We start from the raw sequence: 20,690 nt of genomic DNA on the forward strand, positions 1-20,690 counted from the left end.
ACAAAAATGAAAACAATTTTTATTTAGCCATCTTCTAATAACTTTTTTTTATATACTTAGGTGTACGGAGCTGTGGGTGGTGTCATTTTTTGCAACTTTTGATGTCGTTTTCATTGCTATCATTTTAAAGACTGTACGACCTTTTGATCACTTTTTAATGAATTTTTAATATTTTTCAAAAGGACAAAAAGGGGCCATTTTCAACGCAGTACAAAACTAATTATATTTTGATAATTCGAGCATTTTTGGACGCGGAGATAGCTTATGTGTTTATTTTTTTCCTGTTTATTTGTTTTTATTTCAGTTCTAGGGAAAGGGGGGCTTTTTTTCTTTTTACTATTTTTCAGACTCCCTAGGGTACTTTAACCCTAGGTTGTCTGATCGATACTATAGTATGGCAGTATATGAGAATTTCCCTCATTCATTACAATGTGTTGATCACATATTGTAATGAAGGGGTTAAACGAAGGCAGGTTCGGGTCTTTGGAAGACGGGGAGCGACGATCCTTGGCATCTTTTTTGAGCCGCCAGCAGCTTTGCTGGTGGCAATGTGTACCACCCGCGATTAGTGCTAGCACTGATTGCGGGTCTAACCGGTAAGCCTTTGCTTCAATATGTAGCTCAGTTGCAATAAAATTCCCCACCCGGCTTATACTAGGGTATATTTGTTAAAAAAACAAAAAAACAAAACAAAACTGACTGCGGCATGAAGATGAAGAGGAGCTGCCTGGGCCGTCGGAATGGTGAGTAGTTAATTTATTTATTTTTTAAATCGGCAAGCTATACCCTACAGGGGGCTGGCATTCTATATACTGGGGAGCGGGGGCTGGCAGGCTATATACTACAGGGGGGCTGGCAGGCTATATACTACAGGGGGGGCTGGCAGGCTATATACTACAGGGGGGGGCGGGCAGGCTATATACTACAGGGGGGGGCTGGCAGGCTATATACTACAGGGGGGGCTGGCAGGCTATATACTACAGGGGGGGCTGGCAGGCTATATACTACAGGGGGGGGGCTGGCAGGCTATATACTACAGGGGGGGGCTGGCAGGCTATATACTACAGGGGGGGGCTGGCAGGCTATATACTACAGGGGGGGGCTGGCAGGCTATATACTACAGGGGGGGCTGGCAGGCTATATACTACAGGGGGGGCTGGCAGGCTATATACTACAGGAGGACAGGCTGGCTATATACTGGGAGGCTGTGACCAATGCATTTCCCACCCTTGGCTTATACTCAAGTCAATAGGTTTTCTGAGTTTTTGGTGGTAGAATTAGGTACCTTGGCTTATACTCGGGTCGGCTTATACTCTTGTATATACGGTAAGCATTTTCCATAACTGGAACATCTCTAGTGTATTAAGTTGGTCTTTAGAAAGAAAGAAAAAAATAACTTACCATCAGTTTTACCAATTGACCACAGCTTAGCGTTACCAGGGGGATCATCTACAACCACAAATTTCAGTGGTGCTCCATTAGGAAAGCCATCTGGATCCATTGCTGTCAGGTTAATGAACTTTGCATTGTTACAAACTGTCTGGTCTGGATTTATCAGAACTGGGCAGTTGTCGTTCACGTCTTCCACCTCTATAGCTATAGTTCCTGTGGCAGTTTTTCCGGGAAGATCTAGAATGAAAAAAGATTGGAGTTTTAAACATACAGCATTTTGTAAATAGTAGGCAAGGTCAGCCTTCTTTAGACAGATGATATGTTCTATGAATAAGGCTCCATATTCTCAGTTTTTGCTTGTATCAGAGGTATTCCCTTCTGTGTGCCCAAAACTTTCAGAATATTATTTGCATATTGTGGGTGCCATAATGAATGTGAAATAAAAAAAATAAAAATCTAATTTTTGTAAATTTTTGGACAGTTTTAAAAGAACTCCAAAATATAAAGCCAAGATGACCATTATTGAAAGGTTAAAGTCATTAGGTGGAAAAGGGGAGCAAATGGACCTCATAAAAGAAAATGACTCTTACCTTCACTTATAGCCAAGATTTTTGCTACATAGGTTCCATTGACTACATATATAGACTCTCGATCGGGTATTTTTATAAGTTTAATTTCGGCTGTAGTTTGATCGATCATGAACCAATTATCTGGATCATATTCTTTGGCATATCTTTTACAAAATAAGAAATAGCAATAAGTCACTTGTACAAAACAAGCTGCAGGATGTTTATCAAAACACTCAAAACAAATGGCATCCGGAAATTTATATGTGAATTAACTCAAATTAGCCTTAAAGAGGACCTGTCGCCCAAAATTTCGGCACTAGGAGCTGCTTACTAACGCTCTGGTAACGCTATCTAACACTGAGGGGAGTACAATGTAATCAAGCTGCCTCTTCCCCGGACCGCGCACTCACTCCATAGGCCGGCAGTGACTGCCCCTAGCCACGCCCCCAACCCCGCACCCTCATGAATACGTCGGACAGCTTTGTGAGCTGTCCGACAATTACACTGTACCCCGCGTATTTCCGGTAACGCTATCACTCTAACACTGCTGCGTTTGTTCAAGCACTAGGAGCTGCTTACTAGTAAGCAGCTCCTAGTGCCGAAAATTTGGGTGGCAGGTCCTCTTTAAGGGCAGACAGCCATAGCTCGGAGTGCTTCTAGCTCAAATAAAATATTCTAGGTATGTAAGGAGTTAGGCAATATCCTCTTCTCCTCATCACTCTGCTGTGAAGAGACTTCAGAAACACAACTTTTTAATACACAGAGAGTTTCTTTTGTGCGTCAGATTTGCTAGATTGGCGTCTGAAGGTTTGTGCTAAAGTTAGATTTCTTTCCAAAACCTGAAGACCACATTTTACTGCCTGGCTTAGCTTACAGACTTTCAGTGTAAAACAAAAAGCCAACTTACTTAACATGATCAGCAACTTTCCCAGTATCTGAATCGTATGCTTGATATGACCCAATGACTTTGTTTAGAACGGTTTTTCCTTCAGCAATAGTAAGAATTTTCCTCCTGGGTTTGAACACTGGGCCCTCTCGAACATTCTTCACCTGCACTTTTATGGGTATTGGTTTTCCACCACCACCACCTGCACCACCAGCAGCTCCACCTGCACCTCCACCTCCACCGCCAACAACCAGATGCTTAATTGAGCTGTGATACTCAGCCCGGTTTGAGACGACAACACTCAGTTCAGCAGACTGAAGAACCTCGTAATCGGCTTCCTTAAAAAAACACAAATATGATTTTATAGGGTACATGGAACAAAGATAAAATGTTTATAAAGATACAATCACTCCTGCGCTGGCCAAGTAAATGAAGATGTGATGCTAAATATAACAGATTACAGCCTGATAAATGGAGTGTGTGTGTCTTGGTCCATTAGAATGGCTAATAGCAATAGTTTTGCCTCCACAACTAGACCGTATTGCTTGTAACTTTGTTTTGCCATATAACTTCCTCGTGGCTCACACAGAACTCTGGCTGAAGCTGAGAGTCTTCTGGAAGTGGTGGATTACCATCTTGTGTGCTGCTGAATGTTAAGAGCCCAAAAAATATCCACTTTGCTGTAAGTGTAGGTGAGCCCCGGCTGGCGGCTCTGACCCTACTGCAGATATAAAAATCCTGCTGTGGTGACGTCCCCTGGGTATGCACAACTGATTTACAACTAGTTTCAAAGGCTCACTGTCTCCTTCCTCAAGGATAGATCTATCCTTCATTTGAAGGCTGTAATCTGTTTCATTTAGTTTTGCAAGCACTATCTTCATTTACTTAGTCAGTGCAAGACTGTCTCTATCTTTATATGCTTTTGTGGTCTGGCTTATTTAGCCTCTTTTTGCTGGAAGGAGGGATTTTCAGCTTCACACGAGTGATAGCACCAAACACACAATCCGTTACACTCACAGTACTGCCCCAGTCAGCGTCTTCTGCATTGTTTTACAAAGATATAAAGTTATCAGAAAAGTATTTAGGCTGGGTTATACATATTAAATTAAAGTTTTTATAAATTTCTATAAAGTGGTTAAAGGGACTGATTTAAAGGGGGATTTAAAGTGGAGATTTTATGAGAAATCCCCTTTAACATCCAGCTTTTCACACTGAAATTTATTTGAACTCCATCTTTCCAGCAACAAAGAAAAATCTCTCACTTATGTTACCTGCACACAATAATGTGCAATATCAGGCTGCAAGCAATAGACCTGTGCTTGGTGTTTCAAGTCCATTCACATGCAAAATGCCTAAGCCGAACACACACATTTGTGCCTCGACCAGTCGACTCATGCACTGGGTCATGGAAACCCATATTTGAGCCCACTGAAATACATGGGGCAGTGTGCTAGCCGTTAGAAACAATGGATAGCACACAAACAAATGCATGTAGCCTCAGGCGTCCATTTTATATCGAAGTGGTGGAGTTGCATTGGAGTACACCTTTAAAATCTGCAGTAAATTACAGTGGATGAAGAATATATAAATCTATTGATTTTAAGTAGCAGGTTTTTACTGCAACACACCATTTTTCAACAAGTCCAATTTCTATTACCTTCACGATCATTAGAACTCCTTCATTGGTGTCAGTATCCGTTACGATTTCGAAATAGTTGTCTTCATTGCCCGATATTATATCAAACTTAGCAAACCAATTATCAGTGAACTCTTGATCATTGTCAAACACCTTCATACGTAGTATTTCAACATTGGCAACATTTTCCTCGACAGCTCCTTCATACTAAAACAGACACAACATAAAAAGTCAGATCACATGGATACTAAAAGCAAAACAAAATAACAAAATCATGACAGGTGTTCTATCAGGGTGGTGGCACACGTGGCGTTATGAACTCGGTTTTAAGCAGTCCGTTAAAAAACACATGTGTTTTTGATCGGTTTTCCCAATTATCTTAAGATAATTGGAAAACAGACAAAAAACGGGAAAAAACGAAATCGTTTTCAAAAACCGCATTCGTTTTCAAAAACATGCGATTTTTAACAGACTCCTTAAAAACGGCCTAAAACCGGGTTCAAAATGCTGATGTGTGCCACCACCCTTAATTAACTTTAATTAGCATGCACATTTTAGGCATGCACGGACGTTTTTTGTTTAGCATACCTGTTCCTTTTCAAGTATGGGAATATTGTCATTTACATCCTTTACTTTAACTTTAACAGAAGCTGTGTTGGCTTTGCCATTCTTGAGATCTCCATCTAGATCTCTTACTTCAACCACAAGGGTGTAGCTGCTTTGTTTCTAAATTAAAAAAAAACAAAAAACCTAGGTTACAATTATTAAAACTATTAGGAGCTATAATCCTTATTTATAAAGCACCATCAAATTCTGCAGCGTTTTACAAATCATCGGGGACATATACAAATATAATATTACACTACAGAGTACAAACAGTCTTGTGGAACAATAGGAGTGAGGGCCCTGTCCGCAAGAGCTTACAGTCTGACACAAGAGGAATAAGAGCTTGTATAATGGAATAATCTGACGCAATTATATAACCTAAAAGTTCCCAACGGTTCCCCATTTTAAGGGAACCTACCACCACGCATCTACCTATTAAGGTAGATCGGGTGGTAGGTACATCTATAGGACGTGAGGATAGCCCTTTTAAGGGCTAATCCTCACATCCCTGCAATATTGTTATACCTTTTATTTCGCTAAAATGTAAATTTTCTAAAGAAGCTACTGGGGTGTGGAGTAGCCCGAGATGAGGTTACATGGCACGGCTAATCCACGCCCCAGTAGCCTCTTTGATTCGCCTACCAGATAACTTTGGCGTGCAGCTCCTCATAGCTGGATGAGGAGCTGGCATGCTCAGTTCACTGCATTCACCTCTATTTTGAGAATACTTGCTTGGTCAGTTTTGCCCCACATTGAAATGGAGAAAGACATGTAAATGCAGCCATCTCTCGATTCACAGTCACACCAGGAGATAGATTTTGAGGATGTACCAAATAGTACTCCATAGAAATAAGGCAAAGAAAATTAAGCATTGTATTCACGTTGACCAAAAGCTTGTCCTACATGCATTTATAAAACTGTGGATATACCATGAATGTAAAATATGACCACGGTTCTTATAATTTATAAGAACTTTTCTTTTATTTTCTGCAGTTTTCCATTTTCAAGATTTTGCATGTAGTTGCTCATTCTAACTATAGGTTACAGGAATTAGTGGAATTTGGTATTGGACATGAAATTCTTATTCCTTTTTGCATTGTGTGTACATATCGTCATGGGGTATTTCAGCTACTGTAATTAGGTGAAGATTGAAAAAAAAATGTTTCTTGGACATAAGAAATCATCATTCTGATTGTAGCAGTAAAAACACCAGAACATTCTGTGAATATCCAATGCAACTTTCAATGCATTCATTCATGAAAATCCAATGTGATGGCAGTGCTACACAACCTGCTGTTACCTCTCTATCAAGTACAACTGAAGTTGTGCGAATTTCACCATTCTTAGTCACCACAAATTCAGATGATCCAGGCTCTTGAGACAGGACTCTGTACGCAAGTTGAGAATTGACGGTATTGGGTTCATCTGCATCAGTAGCATTCAGGACCATAACAAGGCTATCTGTGTAATGTTTGGAAAAAAAAATGTTAAAATTTATCCAGCGCTAAATGTGGCTTTCCACTTAAAATGTAATTGGATGCCCGTTATCTAAATCTGTAATTATACATACATACCAAGAGTATGTATGGCTTGAAATTTTACCATTAAAATAAAGTATGATGTTACACTGTGAAGGAGTTTTTCTCCCCCCACTTCTGTCTACTGTAATCTCAGTTTCAGCACACATTGGGAAGGCAAAAGTACTCCTGCACAGTGTAACAGCCTGCGAAGCTACAGAATGGACGGGTTCTGGTTACATCCCAAAGGGACCCGTTGGGCTCCTTAGCTGAATTTAAAAAAAAAATAGATTTTGAAAGGAAGAAGGCCATGGATAACAAACAGAAGATTACCAGATATTTGTTATATTGTATAGATCTATGAGTAAGTGTCCCTGGTTTATCATGATGGATTTTGATGGTAAATTTCCTTTCAGTTAAACAGTACTTATTAAACCCCTGTTAAAGTTATAAAGATCCTATTTGGCACTAGGGTGAAAGTTTCCTTTTTATCTGCAGGTAAACATCATTTTTATACCAGAGGTCACAGTGGGCAGAGTGTACTTGCAGTCTGTGGGTTACATACAAGACAGGTTCTTTAGGTTTGTTTCAGTTAGTTAGTAGGATTCTACGGGAACCGGTCACTGGCTGTATATGTCAAAATGTGGTGACGGGTTCCCTTTAAATGCAGACGCCTTTTATAACTGTTACAGCTGATCATCGTAGCCTGGGACTAAAGTACAGTAAATTACCAACATCCAGAGGGCCGTTTGTAACTAAGGTGTAAGTCGGGTGTTCTTAAGTCAGGGACCGCCTGTATTTGATAATAAGGCATGGGGACCTCGGGGCCTTCAATAGGCTTCCGTGGGACACTGCATGGCACCTATGATTTCAAAGAAGGAGAACCCCCCCCCCCCAGATTGCCAACATACAATACATTTGTTTCTGTCAAAATTTACTGCAGAAACTTATGAGTCAACAGCTGTGATAGGAAGTCTCATTGAGCAGAGCTGTTAGTAGCGGGAGTCAGCCATGCAACAAAGCAGGCACTCACCGAATATGATGCAAACTCAGCTCCAGAGCACAGTGCAAATACCTCTTGTGCATCAAGGGTTGGTAGTAAAAGAGTGATTTTTTTCAAAACCAAATATTAATAGCAGAAATAATATGCAAATATAGACTTACTTGAAACACTTAACTCTTCTACTGTTGCAGTAAATATGTCTTGTGCAAATATTGGGTCATTATCATTGATGTCAAGAACTTTTACTCTGAGGTCTATAGGCGGCTCAACATCCACACCATTCTGGTCTCGGGCATAGCCTTTTAACTAAAAAAAAATAAACACTTTCAATATTTCTTGAAAAAAAATATGAATTAATGAAAACAATAATTGGTATCGAATGTTCAACTTACAAAAAACATTGAGATTTCCTCTCTATCCACGATTCCAGTGACGTTCAGATCACCCGAATTTTCATCTATAAGAAATATACCCAGTGGGGCTTGAGTAACTCCGGGTCCAATGATTGAATAGCGAATTCTACGGGATCTGTCCAGCTTTATGTCAGATTGTATCTGGTTAAAAAAATTTTGTAAACTTAGCATTACTTTTTTGTGAAGGATGCCAATTTCAATAAATACAGCAGACTATACTCACCCTTGCAATAGGATTCTTAAATGAATTGTCCTGCTCTTCATAGATGGAAACTGGCGGGATAATCCATTCTCGTTTATGCCTTGCTAAATATACAGTTTTCTCACCCGGTTTTCCGGCACGTTTTACCCTCTAATGGAAATTAAAAAAAAAAAATCTCAATAGAAAAGTCATGCAAACTTATTTAGCACACAACTTAGACCAAAGAAACTGATAATGTGAAAAGCAATTGTGAATCTTCCAAAGGAAAAAAAAACACAATCAGCCAGCAGAGGACGCCATCAGCTTCCTTTATAAAAAGTGATACAAATGGCTGTTAAAGCTATGACAACAATGTACAATAGCAGGTCTGTTTTATAGCATTCAAAATCTCAGGCTATTGACGATGCCAATAACATTCACTTCAAATATTTAGTTTTAGGAGTCATACAATATCTATAGAGCTATTACTCAATGAATAAAATGTTGTACCTTACCTCTAAATGAAGGCCTTGTCCAAAATCAAGAATAACCTGTGTACAATACAAATAGGAAAGACATTAATCCCACTACAGTCTCTGGTCAATAAACTAATCTCAAGCTAATCGTACGTATTGTCAGGTCTCAGAATAATGGAAGAAAGGGCTGATGCACATAGCTGTGTTATGGTGCAGGTCTGTTAAAGAGTTACCATAGATCAGAACCATCACAGAAAGGCAATTTCTTATGAAGGCTTTTTAAATTGAAACAGAAAAAAAAAATGCATACATACTTTTAAGGCTTATAGGAAATCTACCATCAAACTGAAGCATGGATACACCAGTGACAATAACTCATAGATCCAGGCACTTGAGACTCTGATCATCTTATATTTGTTATCCATGGCCTCCTTCCTTTTAAAATCAACTTTTTAAATTATTATAAAAAGCGTGAAGGACTATGGTAGGCGTTTCCAGAGCCCTCGCTGTTACAATGAGCAGAGAAGGTCTTCCCTCCCCCTGTACTTCCTGCTGCTGCTAGGTTACACAGGCAGAGGGAGAAAAGAGACAGCAGGAGGTTGAGTTAGACATGTTCTGCTCTTTGTAGCAGCCTGAGAATCTGCAGCACTGTGGGGCTCAGGTAACCCCCCAGAGGCCTTCATTACCATTATTGTTTCATTGCATAAAAGTTGATTTTAGAAGGAAGGAGGCCATGGATAAATAAAAGCAGATTATCACAGTCACAGTGCCTGGATCTATGAGCTAGTGTCCCTGGTTGATCAAGCTAGGATTTTGATGGTAGTTTTTTTTTTCTAATATTCACATTTTTATCAGTCCTTCGCCTCTAAACACAGGCATGCTTAGCTCAGCCGAGGTTGTACAAGCGACAAGAGGTGCTGTAGGGGAAGGACCCATCCCTCTCCCACAATAAAAGGATCAGGTTGTCAATATGATTTCTTCTCGATTTGAGGGCGGCGTAATATAAATGAGATGTTTGGGCAACATTTATCTCCTGAGATTGCAATAAGATTCTCTAATTTTACAGTCAATGATGTAATATAGCAGGTACTGGTCTGCTAGAGCTGGTGAGAAGTTCTTGAAATAAGATAGCAGTTCAATCCCTTATCACTATACTGCTACAAATGATCTCCCTTCTTGGTTGCAGACTTTGCACACAAGTTTTCCCATGCGATCAGGGCTGTGGAATCCCACCACATGCTGGGCTCTGCACACTCCCTCATCTTCCTATCTCACAAGGTTGTGTGGGTGTGGATGTTGCTTTGTTCGCTCTTCACTCTGGCTTATACTTGTTGAGAATAGTTGCTTACTGTAGGACTTTTCTACGTTTCTGTCCTGTGCTTGCCTATGACATACTGCACATACTGGAACATTCCCACTGACTGCTGCACCCACCCCTCCTAACACCAGACTTTTATCTAGGAGATTAACTGGAGGTGGATAAGCCGGTTCTCCTCCAGGAGGCCTGTGGAAGCCTGTCTCATTTTACTTGGACTGCAGTGAAAAACTTGGAGAGGTATAATGTAGACAAAGGAGAGGCAAGGTAGAAAGACAGAGCAGGGAAGAGGTTACAGAGACCATACTGATATGGGGAGAGAGAGAGACAGAGAGAGAGAGAGAATGAAGACTGATCTTGGAGTCGTCTCCACAAACTAATGGTGTCTACTTCAACTTATGGGAAAGGAATATGCAAATAAATGTTCTAAGATGAGAAAGGGGAAATTATGTATCTAGAGCACCCTTAAAGAAGAAATCTCCCTATAGATCAAGGTCCAACTTTCAGGATGCCTTGAGATGTGGCTTGGGATTATGGCTAAAATGCCAGTGCTTACAACCAGTACAGTGCAGGCAACTGGTTTGGCTGAGTCACTGGCCACAAAAGTATTTCAGGAAGAGCGATATATCTCCCACCTTTGTAGGCCGCCTTTGTAAGGATACAGAGTCTTTAAAGGACACCTGTCAGGTCAAAAACAGGACTAGCTGCACATAATAATGAAAAACTGTCCCTTGCCTTCTCCTATTTATCCCACTGTTAAAATAATTGATGTAGCAGATTATACTGATAAGCTCTGCCACATTGTGGCTCTTAGCGGTCCAATCGCCAGCCATATCTTGCAGCAGTCCGGCGTATTCATGATGGGGCCACCCAAGCACTCCCCTATCTTCTGTCTCTCCACCCCTCCCACGCTAGATGCAGAGTTTACCTTGGAAAACTTATTTGTATACAGGCAGTCCCCTACTTAAGGACACCCGACTTACAGACAACCCATGGTTACAGACATACCCTCTGACCTCTGGTGAAGGTCTCTGGATGCTTTACTATAGTCCCAGGTTGCAATGATCAGCTGTGAGATGTCTGTAATGAAGATTTATTGATAATCCTTGGTCCCATTACAGCAAAAAATGTTTAAACTCCAAATGTCACTGGGGCCAAAAATTTTTTGTCTGGATCTACAATTATAAAATATACAGTTTCGACTTACATACAAATTCAACTTAAGAACAAACCTCCGGACCCTATCTTGCATGTAACCCGGGGACTGCCTGTAATTAGTTCCTGTGATTCTCAGTGGAACATGCACACACCTAACGATTTGCACATTTAAGGAGTTGTATTTCCCTTTCTGACCTACATCTATCTAGACTAGCACTACTGACTGATATAAAGAATGGCTCTCCTTTTTTGGGACACAAAATGCAAAAAGGTAAATTTTCTTGGAATTTATTGTTGAAATTTGCTGCATGTTACAATACAACACAGTAAATCCATGCTAAGGATTCCATTCCACAAATCATTTTGCAGTGGGGGGCTTAATAATGATGAATAATATGGTATTTATCAATATATTGAAGATGCAGTGACACATTGCAGTTATAACTGCATCACAATCACTTTTGAGGGAATTGTAGGTGCGGTTTTGTTAATTTAACAGGTGAAAGACATTGAAATGGTTTCCCTATCAAAATCAAATTTATCTGCTCACTTCATGTCTTTCACCCGTTAACAAAACTGCACCTACAACCACCTCAAAACTGATTTTTATGACGTTTTAAAGGACATCTACCACCAGGATGAAAGACGGCATACAAACGAGCCTGTCTTGTAAACAGAAGGAGTACTCTTTAAAGTGCATTACAAAAAATGAAAAAATAAATGTTAAAGAGAACCCGTCATGCAAAATAACCCCCTAAACTAAATATATTTTCATAAACTGCCATTAGAAGGCATTGCCTCTATCCCTTCATTGTCCCTCTACATGCCTGTAAACCTAAGCAATGAGGTCCTAAAGCTGTATGCAAATGACCTGTGAGATGTCCAATGAGTCATTAGCATATTCAAGCTGTCCACTCTATTCATGAGTGGGAGGCACAGCCACACCCCCAGTGCATGACTGACAGCCTGTATAATGATGTGAGGCTGCATAATGATGAGCTTCCTGGTGCTGGTGGCCACGCCCCCTGCAGCCTGTGTGTGCATGTGTGTATATAGGAGAGATACAGCAGCTCCAGGCAGCCATGTTACAGCAGAACATGTCAGATTCATGTGTAGCTGATGTCTGTGTCTCTCACCTGTATATTAGGAGGATGCAGCATGTCAGCAGATGCAGCACAGATACCAGCAATACTTTACTATACATTACACACAGACATGAGCAGGGGGAGGAGAGGGGAGGGGGAACAGGAGTGACATCACTGCCTCTGACCATGTGATCAGCCTCATTTACATAATAAAGAATAGATGATTTTACAATGGTTAATGTATGAAATAACTAGATAAAGGCTGGGATGGGATCCTTGTGAGCTGCTGCAACAGGTAGAGGTGACAGGACAAGTGACACAGACCTGATGACAGGTGTCCTTTAACACCTGGAGGCTCATTTGCATACAGTGCTTCATCCTGGTAGTAGATGCCCTGCAACGTGTGACCACACCCTGAACCCAGAAATGCCCTAAGAGGTGGCATACAATGAGTATGTGCCAAGCCTCTAATCAGGCAATGGCCATCTGCTTAGATGTGTTACGATTTAACTAGTGTAATAACAAGCACATGGACTATCTGATGGAGCCACCACTAAAGTAGGCAGTTGGCTGGCAGGCCCTGATTCTTTGTTTACTCTGACTCAGGTTTTGGTGATGGTAGATCCTGCCGTAGTTACGCGCCCTAAGCCCCATGCAGCTCCCAGCAGCCTCCAGTTTGTCCTCACAATATCAGTTATACTTCATTTCTGCAGACTTTTACACACGCACTCACTTTTCAGCCGAATTTCAGTGACAAAAATTCCTTTCCTTTACTGCTCTCCCTCCCAACCCAGAGGCAAACTTTCACATTCCTTTTACGATCAGTACAATTCTTGCCTTTCACCCTGTCACAAAGTCATCACACTTAAACCCACCGCTGTGAAATGGATAATAATACATTAGTGTCAGCACGTCTGGACTTCTTATAGAGAGGAAAGCACAGCTCAAGAATGGTCACGGTTTCCACAGATTGTGCTGTACTCTGTAAATGAAATTTTATGTAATAATTTTATAACTTATCTTCATATGGCCCAAGCTTGAGAAGAGTCTGGGAGCGGCTCTCTCCATTCATTATACATAGTTGTTCCCGAGAGCCAAGACCTTTGTGAACATGTAGGAGGGAGTCCGGAGAGATACAATGGTTCTTCCGGCAGCTAACTGCAATCCAACTGTGGTTTAGGGAGGTTCGTTTTGGCAAACTACCTGGCAGGTATTATTGTCCCAGTCTTGGACTTGCAATAAATGGCCTTGCACTTTAGGCTGTGTGTAGGTGTATGTATATAGCGGAAGGTGATAGCTCACATGATGTATATATTAGTGGTGGCATGTCACAGCAGTATATGGCATTCTATACAGGTAATTTAAGTAGATAGCTATTAAATATTTACATCTGTTAGTACATCATTTAGTAATCCTATTTTTGTAGAGCAAGGGATGCCACACACGCAAAATTCAGTGGTGCTCATGTAGGATTCTCACTCCAGCAGTATCAATGGAAAAACATGGCACACATCAAAGAATAACTTTACTTTCCTTACATAGACACAAAATGTAATCCTTCACCATGATGTATGCACAAAAAAAAAAATATAACATTTTGGTCATCTAAAATTAGGTCTGATCTAAAAATAGCACACGGCTTAAAAAATGGTTATTAAAAAATGGAGAATATGGTTATTAAAAAAAAAAAACGTTGAAAGGGATTTTCTCCAATATTGTTTTTTTCTCAGCAAAAATGATGAGCGGGGAAAAAAAAATGCTAAAAATCCAAATTCCATACCTGGCCTTGCCCATAGAGCAGTGTCGCTAAACTTGGGAAAAATTGGGCATCAAACTTTGCGGGACATTTCAGCATTTAATTATGAAAGTGTTCTTTTTGGCTTAAATGCATGTATATTCCAAAAAAACTCAAAAAGGTTTCTAAATCGCACTTCCATTTGGTTTTAACCCATGTGAAACACTTAAATAGTTAATAGACTTAATATAAGTTGTTTTACATACATAGAGGTGTGTACATAGGGTAGTTTATGTGGTTTTACTATTATTTAGGGCTTTCAAAGTCACTTGAAAACCGAGTTATGCCGCAAGAACATGAGTTCTGAGGAAAATGAAAAAAAAAAAAAAAAGTTTACCGTCAAGTTAACATTAACATATATACTGACTACACTGGACCCAAGAATAGAACCATGGAGCTAAATGTTATGAGAAGCCGAGGGCAATGTCTGGTAATAATAATAAGGGATGATGAATAAATTACATCAAATATAGGATCCAAAGAAATATGTAACAGGGAAGCAGTATAGATTGTATAGACAATCCAGGAGGCAGGGAAGCCATAGAGATGATCCCTATATAGTATAGAAATGGAGACAATAGTCAGGTCAGAAAGAGTAACGAATGGTAAGAATACTTACACAATGTATGCAGGTACCAGGGATAAGTGAGATGTCCGGGAGCAGGCGGGCTTATATACTAGCGTGTATGGGAATGACACGTCGCCATAACAAACCAAACATCTGGGATCATTCTCTACTTTTGGCATAAGCCAAAATGGGTTCAGTAAAAAAAAAAAAATCACTGATGTGAAAAAACGCCCCTATGAAACCACCATTATACTGACATTTAAATGTGGTTTGCCAGATCAACACCAATAACTTGTTCTCTAATTGTGATCAGGGTTCTTTTATTACAATCATCTAATTTACATTTTTATTCTGCTCTTTGGGTGCATTCACGTTGCGTTTTTGTTGCATCACAACGCATGCGTTTTTATAGATGTTACTATGTGTTTGGCTAATTTTCTTCATTGCTGTTAGTGTAAGCAGCTGTGAAAATGTTTATAGAGCTGCTTACACTTCCAGCAATGAAGAAAAATGCTTTCAAAGTAGCCAATCGCATAGTAAAATGTAAAAACGCATGCGTTCTGACGCAACAAAAACGCCACGTGTGAATGCAGCCTTTAGAATATATACAATCTATGAAAAAAAAAGCTTCAAGTACTGCTATTTTACAAATGTTAGGATATATTCACATCTTGACATTCATAGGAAATTGTGAGTTCTCTAATTTTGAGAAGTGTATGTCGGATGGATGCCACTTTCTATGGATGGAGGATGTCCTTAGCCTGTACGATCAGTCTTTTGTTATCTATAGACCATTCGGTTAAGAAAACTCACAGATCTGATCTCTTCCCACCAAGCGCACACTTTACCTTTTAGTCAGCCTGAAATAGTCTTTATCCCATTGACGTGTTTTTTTTTTGTTTTTTTTACACATGTCCAATTGCAAATACATCCTGCTACTTCTAAAACCGTATTCACACAAATCATTTTGTTCAGTCTAGCTTGCTGGGTGTGCTTTTCAGAAGAATAGGTCCAAACGCTGAGGACTACTAAGGCCACCTTGCAGGTGTGTGGAGACTTACAGCCATTGATGCTCCACTGGGGGATTTTTGGAAATATGTAAATATGTTTTCCAGGACGGCATAACGAAAACATTTTCTCTTAGATACCTGGTAAGTCAGCCCCTGACGCATCTCAGCATGTGAGCTCAGCTCCATTGCTTTCAGGTTGGTCATTCCAGCAAGCACATGCAGCAAGTTTGACTAAACAAACTCGCAGAACAAACTTGCCAATGTGCAGCTGCCCTAAGGCTTCTCATACACAGAGAAGTCTGGCCTAAGGCTACATTCACACTACCCTATGCTGGGTCATCCATAGCTAGGCGAGCATACGGCAGGCACACTGGAGAGGAGGAGTGAGTGCATGGCCGTAGGAACGGGGAAAGCTAGAATGTGGTCTATCTTATCCCTGTGTAAGGTGCCACACGCGCATGTTAAACAATCACTGCCAAGTCTAAATGCACAGAAGGATCAACAACGAACTATGATGATAATTGATCAGGCATAGAGGAAAAGCCTTACTGGTTGTCTGCCATTAACATGTACACAACACGAACTCCTACAAAAAAAAAAATACATCCTGCAATTTTCTGGCCTTGGCCAAATAATATGGCTGACATTTGCTATTTCTGTTGGGGTTTTCAACCTTCATGTGAATTAGATGCTGATGTGTATGTGTGAATGGTACCTTTTTTCACACCTATGGTGCAGCCAGGATGGTGATGTAGCACATGTGGTAGATGCGAGTAGAAGCGCTTGTGTACCGGTACTTCAATTATAGGTAGGACAATTGATTGTCCATTCTCGAAATTGCTGGGGCTTCTATTGGTGATTCCCTGTGATTTTGCACTTATCCTTTGGATAGGGGATAAGAATCTTTGGAGGGATATCCTATTTGTCTTCAGATGGTTCTCCACTGTCTATGCCACCCCTCTTACAGCCTACGTTCTTAGGGCTTTGATTAACTCCCTAATCACTAACAGTGATGTTATTGTAGGATGTGAACATCATGCTTTCAAGAAGTAACACAAGACTCACCTATGGTTTCTACGCAGCCCACAGTAGAAGTCATGACTATGGTACTACAGCACTGGTGTAATGTTCATAATACTGATGGTTAATTGGAAAAACAGTTCTACATATTAGGGGCGGTTTATCATAAATCTCTTAGAGTAGAACTATTCTAGTTGCCTATGGCAAACAATCAGAGCTCAGATTTCATTTTCCCACAGATGTTTATAAAATTAAAGCTGTGCTCTGATTGGTTTCCATGTTTTACCTCAGAGACTTGATGATAAATCTCCACCATTGTGTTTCAGGTGAGGTCGGACTATGTCTAGCAGACTGTGGGTTCACACCCCCACTATAACAATTTTGTTAAATTGTGAAACGTGTGACTACTAAAATTCCAATGTCTGACTACTATTTTTTTTATTTTACATTCTTTGTTAAAAAAGTTAATAAACATTTATATATATAAAAAAAAATAAAATATATATATATATATATATATATATATATATATATATATATAACCACCTAAGGCCTGTCCAGAATAGAGGTCTACCGCACCCGGTCACAATGCGGTGAGCACACAGTGTCTCAATGCACCAAGACACGGTATGGGACAAGGCGAGCTCCCCCTCCCCCACCCAGTCTTTTTGCCCGCCCGTGTTATGGTCGAGTAAGGCAAGGGGCCTCATCCACATAAATCATAACAGCGTTTCTCCATGTCTCACAACGCCTTTTTTTTAAACAGCCTAAAAGCCTGACGACATTCATCCTCCGGGCAATAAGTCACTTTCAGACTGATGATGTTTACAGGAAATGTGAAACCACCTACAATCCTGTTGATTCATCCTCATACAGCCTTTGTATCTGGATATGCGGAACTGGAAAGGTCTTGCCCGTACATAGTTATTGTCCAAAGGGTTTTTAGTGATGAGACATTTATGTTGCAACTTTACCTGGACAGCCATGGCCACTGCATGGGGATTCTAGGTGTTAATGTACCTCTACAAACAATTGTTTATATTGCAAGCTCCTTTGAAGGCACATTGACATCAGGAAAGGGGAAAAGCTAGTGACACAAAGAGAGTCCTATTCTGTAGGTTTGGAAGAATACCCATACACAGTATACCTGTATGTGCCTCCAAGCCATTACAGTTTGGATTTTATTACCATGGTCCACAAGCATGAAGCATGGTCTGAAAATTCGGGTGATTTTGTCCAGTTTCTGGATCAAAAAAGTATGTAACCTAAACTGTGTGTGCAAGAGGAAGTTGAGGAAGATAACACGCAAACAATTGCTTGTCTGATAGCCATTTAACTTGTCTTGTTGAGACTGTGAGGCACATTTACTTACCCGATGCGTTCCCCGATCCGGAGTGTCCGCCAATAATGCACTGTGCCGCGATTCACTTACATCGTACGCCCGATATCCTGCATGTGTCGCTTCCCCGCTCAGGTTCGTCGGAGTTCAGCGTCTTCTTCCCGATGCATGTAAGTGCTTGGCTTGCGACACAATTTTAAAGTTAAATCCAGCGGTTTGTCCAACGGCCCACCCCCTGATTTGTGTCGCACGAACGCCGACTCAATTGCGGCAAAATCCGATCACTTGTGACACAATGCCCTTCTAAATCCCGGTCCTGGCGGCGTGATCCCTGAAAACCCGACAGAAATGCAGCCACGGGACCCTTAGTAAGTAAGCCCCTGTGACTTTGGATTCAAACAACTTAGTTTGGGAAGATGCACTTGCTGAGGTTTCAATGACTAGCGTCATGTGTATAGACTCCTACATTGCCGTGGTTGTTACGCTGACTGCCCAAGTAGAACATTTTAAAACAGGTCCTAATCCTTAAGCAATTTTTTTTTTCTAGAAACAAGCCACAAACAGCTGTTTTTGCAGCCAAGTGAATGCACATTCGTGTTCTGCAAAAGGATAGGGCCTAAGGGAATACAGGCAGTCCCCAGGTTACGTACAAGATAGGGTCCGGAGGTTTGTTCTTAAGTTGAATTTGTATGTAAGTCAAAACTGTATATTTTATTATTGTAGATCTAGACAAAAAAAATTTTTGGACCCAGTGACAATTGGAGTTTAAACACTTTTTGCTGTAATGGGACCAATGATTATCAATAAAACTTCATTACAGACACTTTACAGCTGATTATTACAATCTGGGACTATAGTAAACCATTCAGAAAGCTTCACCAGAGGTCAGAGGGGTCTTTCTGTAACTATGGGTTGTCTGTAAGTCAGGTGTCCTTAAGTAGGGGACCGCCTGTATACAAACTACAATTCACACTAGGATTACAACAGAAACATATTAGAGAACTGCTATAAATGAAATTATCCTACATACAAGAACAGGCTCACAATGTTGCAGTACAAATGAAGCCATGTCTCAGGCAGATTTCATACAACCAAGTTTGCATGTCTCCTGGATTAACTGACCTGAATACTGAGCATCTGAACTGAGCTCAGCACATCAGACCCTCAATATAGCAGGCACAGGCAGCAAGTTCATAAGAACTCACTTACATATGTGGAACTTGCTTGAATAACTAGGAAAGCTTCAGAAGGGAATGTTCAGGGCAGGAACAGGGTGCAAGCCTTGGCTACATTAGCTGGGCCGACTGCAGCTCAGTTAAACTGGACTCGTAGTACTACAGATCAATTGCGAATTCTGATCAGCCAAACCCTGTCTGGGCCACTGACAAACAAATTAGGGGAGATTTCTTAATCTGTCCACGACAGAATTGGTCGTACAGAGTACAACTAGACAGTCTTATACTAGGACAGATTTATGAATATGAATCTGCTGCAGAATAAGACCGTCTAGTCTAAGCTTGGGACACTTTTCATTGTGTTCCCAGGCCCAAGACAGTTGCGTCTGCAGCTGTTCAAAGTGTAGGGCAGTGGTGGCGAATCTATGGCACGGGTGCCAGAGGTGGCACTCCAAGCTCTTTCTGTGGGCACCCGGGCCATCACCCCAGCGCACCAGACAGGACTCAAAGAATTTTCCTGCAGTTCCAAACAACTTAAAAAATGCTGCTTTCAGTCATATATTAAAGTGATATTTACTTGGCTACTTGGGACTGTAGGAAGAGGGAAATATGCAGATAAGGCCGAATTAGCTTTGGAGGACCTCATGCAGGCCCCACAATTCTCTGTGTACAGAGGGACACTGGAAAGAAGCTACAATGATGATGATGATGATTTTCCATCTTTTTTTCTAATATGTTGGTGTCCTCAGGAGGCCAATATGATTGAACATTGTTGAAGAACAGGGAGCAATAAGTTACTGCTTTATTTTTAGTTGGCACCTTGCGATAAACAAGGGGGCTTTGGGGTTTCAGTTTGAGCACTCGGTCCCTAAAAGGTTCACCATCACTAGTGTAGGGTATATATAATTTTTGCAGATCCTTACCAGAAATTTCAGTGCCTTAAATTGAGTTATAAAAGAGAGATGAATCCAAAAAAAATCTGTCAATTTATAGATTCAATGTACAACTTATTTTAACCCAAAGATCATGTACCTGAAAAATATATATAGATAGAATATAGAATACAAATAGTTAAACCTCCTATGACAAAAGTACTGGGGAATCATAAATAACAGGAGATGTCACAAGGTGTGGTAACATTCTTCATGGCCTACCCCAGAGGCATCAGCTACAGGTCAAAAGCTTTCACCAATCTAAAGAGTTCATGAAGGAAAGGCACTTGTAGTTTTGCTTCTGCTGCAGTTGTTTCTCACAATGCTCTAAGCCTAACCAGAAGTACATGCAAGGAAAGGAAAAGGATTAAAGAAGAACCTAAACTTGAATCCATTACAACTAAAAGACCACACAAAACGTAGGAAAGTCAAAGACCAGCGTTACTCGGGTGCATTGGGTCTTTAGCACCTGGATTTACAGCAGTGTCCCAAATACAACTTACAGAATTATCCTGAGGTCAGACAAGGACACTGCATACATAATACACTTGCACAAGTCCAAAATCCAGTTTTCCTACCCACACCATGGCTATGGTGGAGATCAGTGTATAGAC

General features: G+C 40.6%; 1 protein-coding gene across 2 annotated transcripts in view; it reads right to left on the bottom strand.

The window, feature by feature from the left end:
• DSG2 (desmoglein 2) overlaps positions 1-20,690 on the bottom strand; it is a 32,743-nt gene that overhangs the window by 8,548 nt on the left and 3,505 nt on the right. The window contains exons 1-11 of one of the 2 annotated variants that reach the window (XM_072152025.1): positions 9,835-9,903; positions 8,719-8,754; positions 8,246-8,374; positions 8,002-8,163; positions 7,771-7,915; positions 6,390-6,550; positions 5,072-5,209; positions 4,505-4,690; positions 2,869-3,185; positions 1,983-2,125; positions 1,402-1,629 (exon numbers count right to left, since the gene is read on the bottom strand). In XM_072152025.1, the coding sequence (XP_072008126.1) occupies positions 1,402-1,629; positions 1,983-2,125; positions 2,869-3,185; positions 4,505-4,690; positions 5,072-5,209; positions 6,390-6,550; positions 7,771-7,915; positions 8,002-8,163; positions 8,246-8,374; positions 8,719-8,754; positions 9,835-9,888 (1,699 nt within the window). In that variant the 5' untranslated portion in view covers positions 9,889-9,903. Of the gene's footprint in view, positions 1-1,401; positions 1,630-1,982; positions 2,126-2,868; positions 3,186-4,504; positions 4,691-5,071; positions 5,210-6,389; positions 6,551-7,770; positions 7,916-8,001; positions 8,164-8,245; positions 8,375-8,718; positions 8,755-9,834; positions 9,904-20,690 lie in introns of those variants that run through there. The other variant, XM_072152024.1, reaches the window with a different exon arrangement.

Source organism: Engystomops pustulosus, chromosome 5 (genome assembly GCF_040894005.1).
Source record: "Engystomops pustulosus chromosome 5, aEngPut4.maternal, whole genome shotgun sequence".
NCBI classification, from domain to species: Eukaryota; Metazoa; Chordata; class Amphibia; order Anura; family Leptodactylidae; genus Engystomops; species Engystomops pustulosus.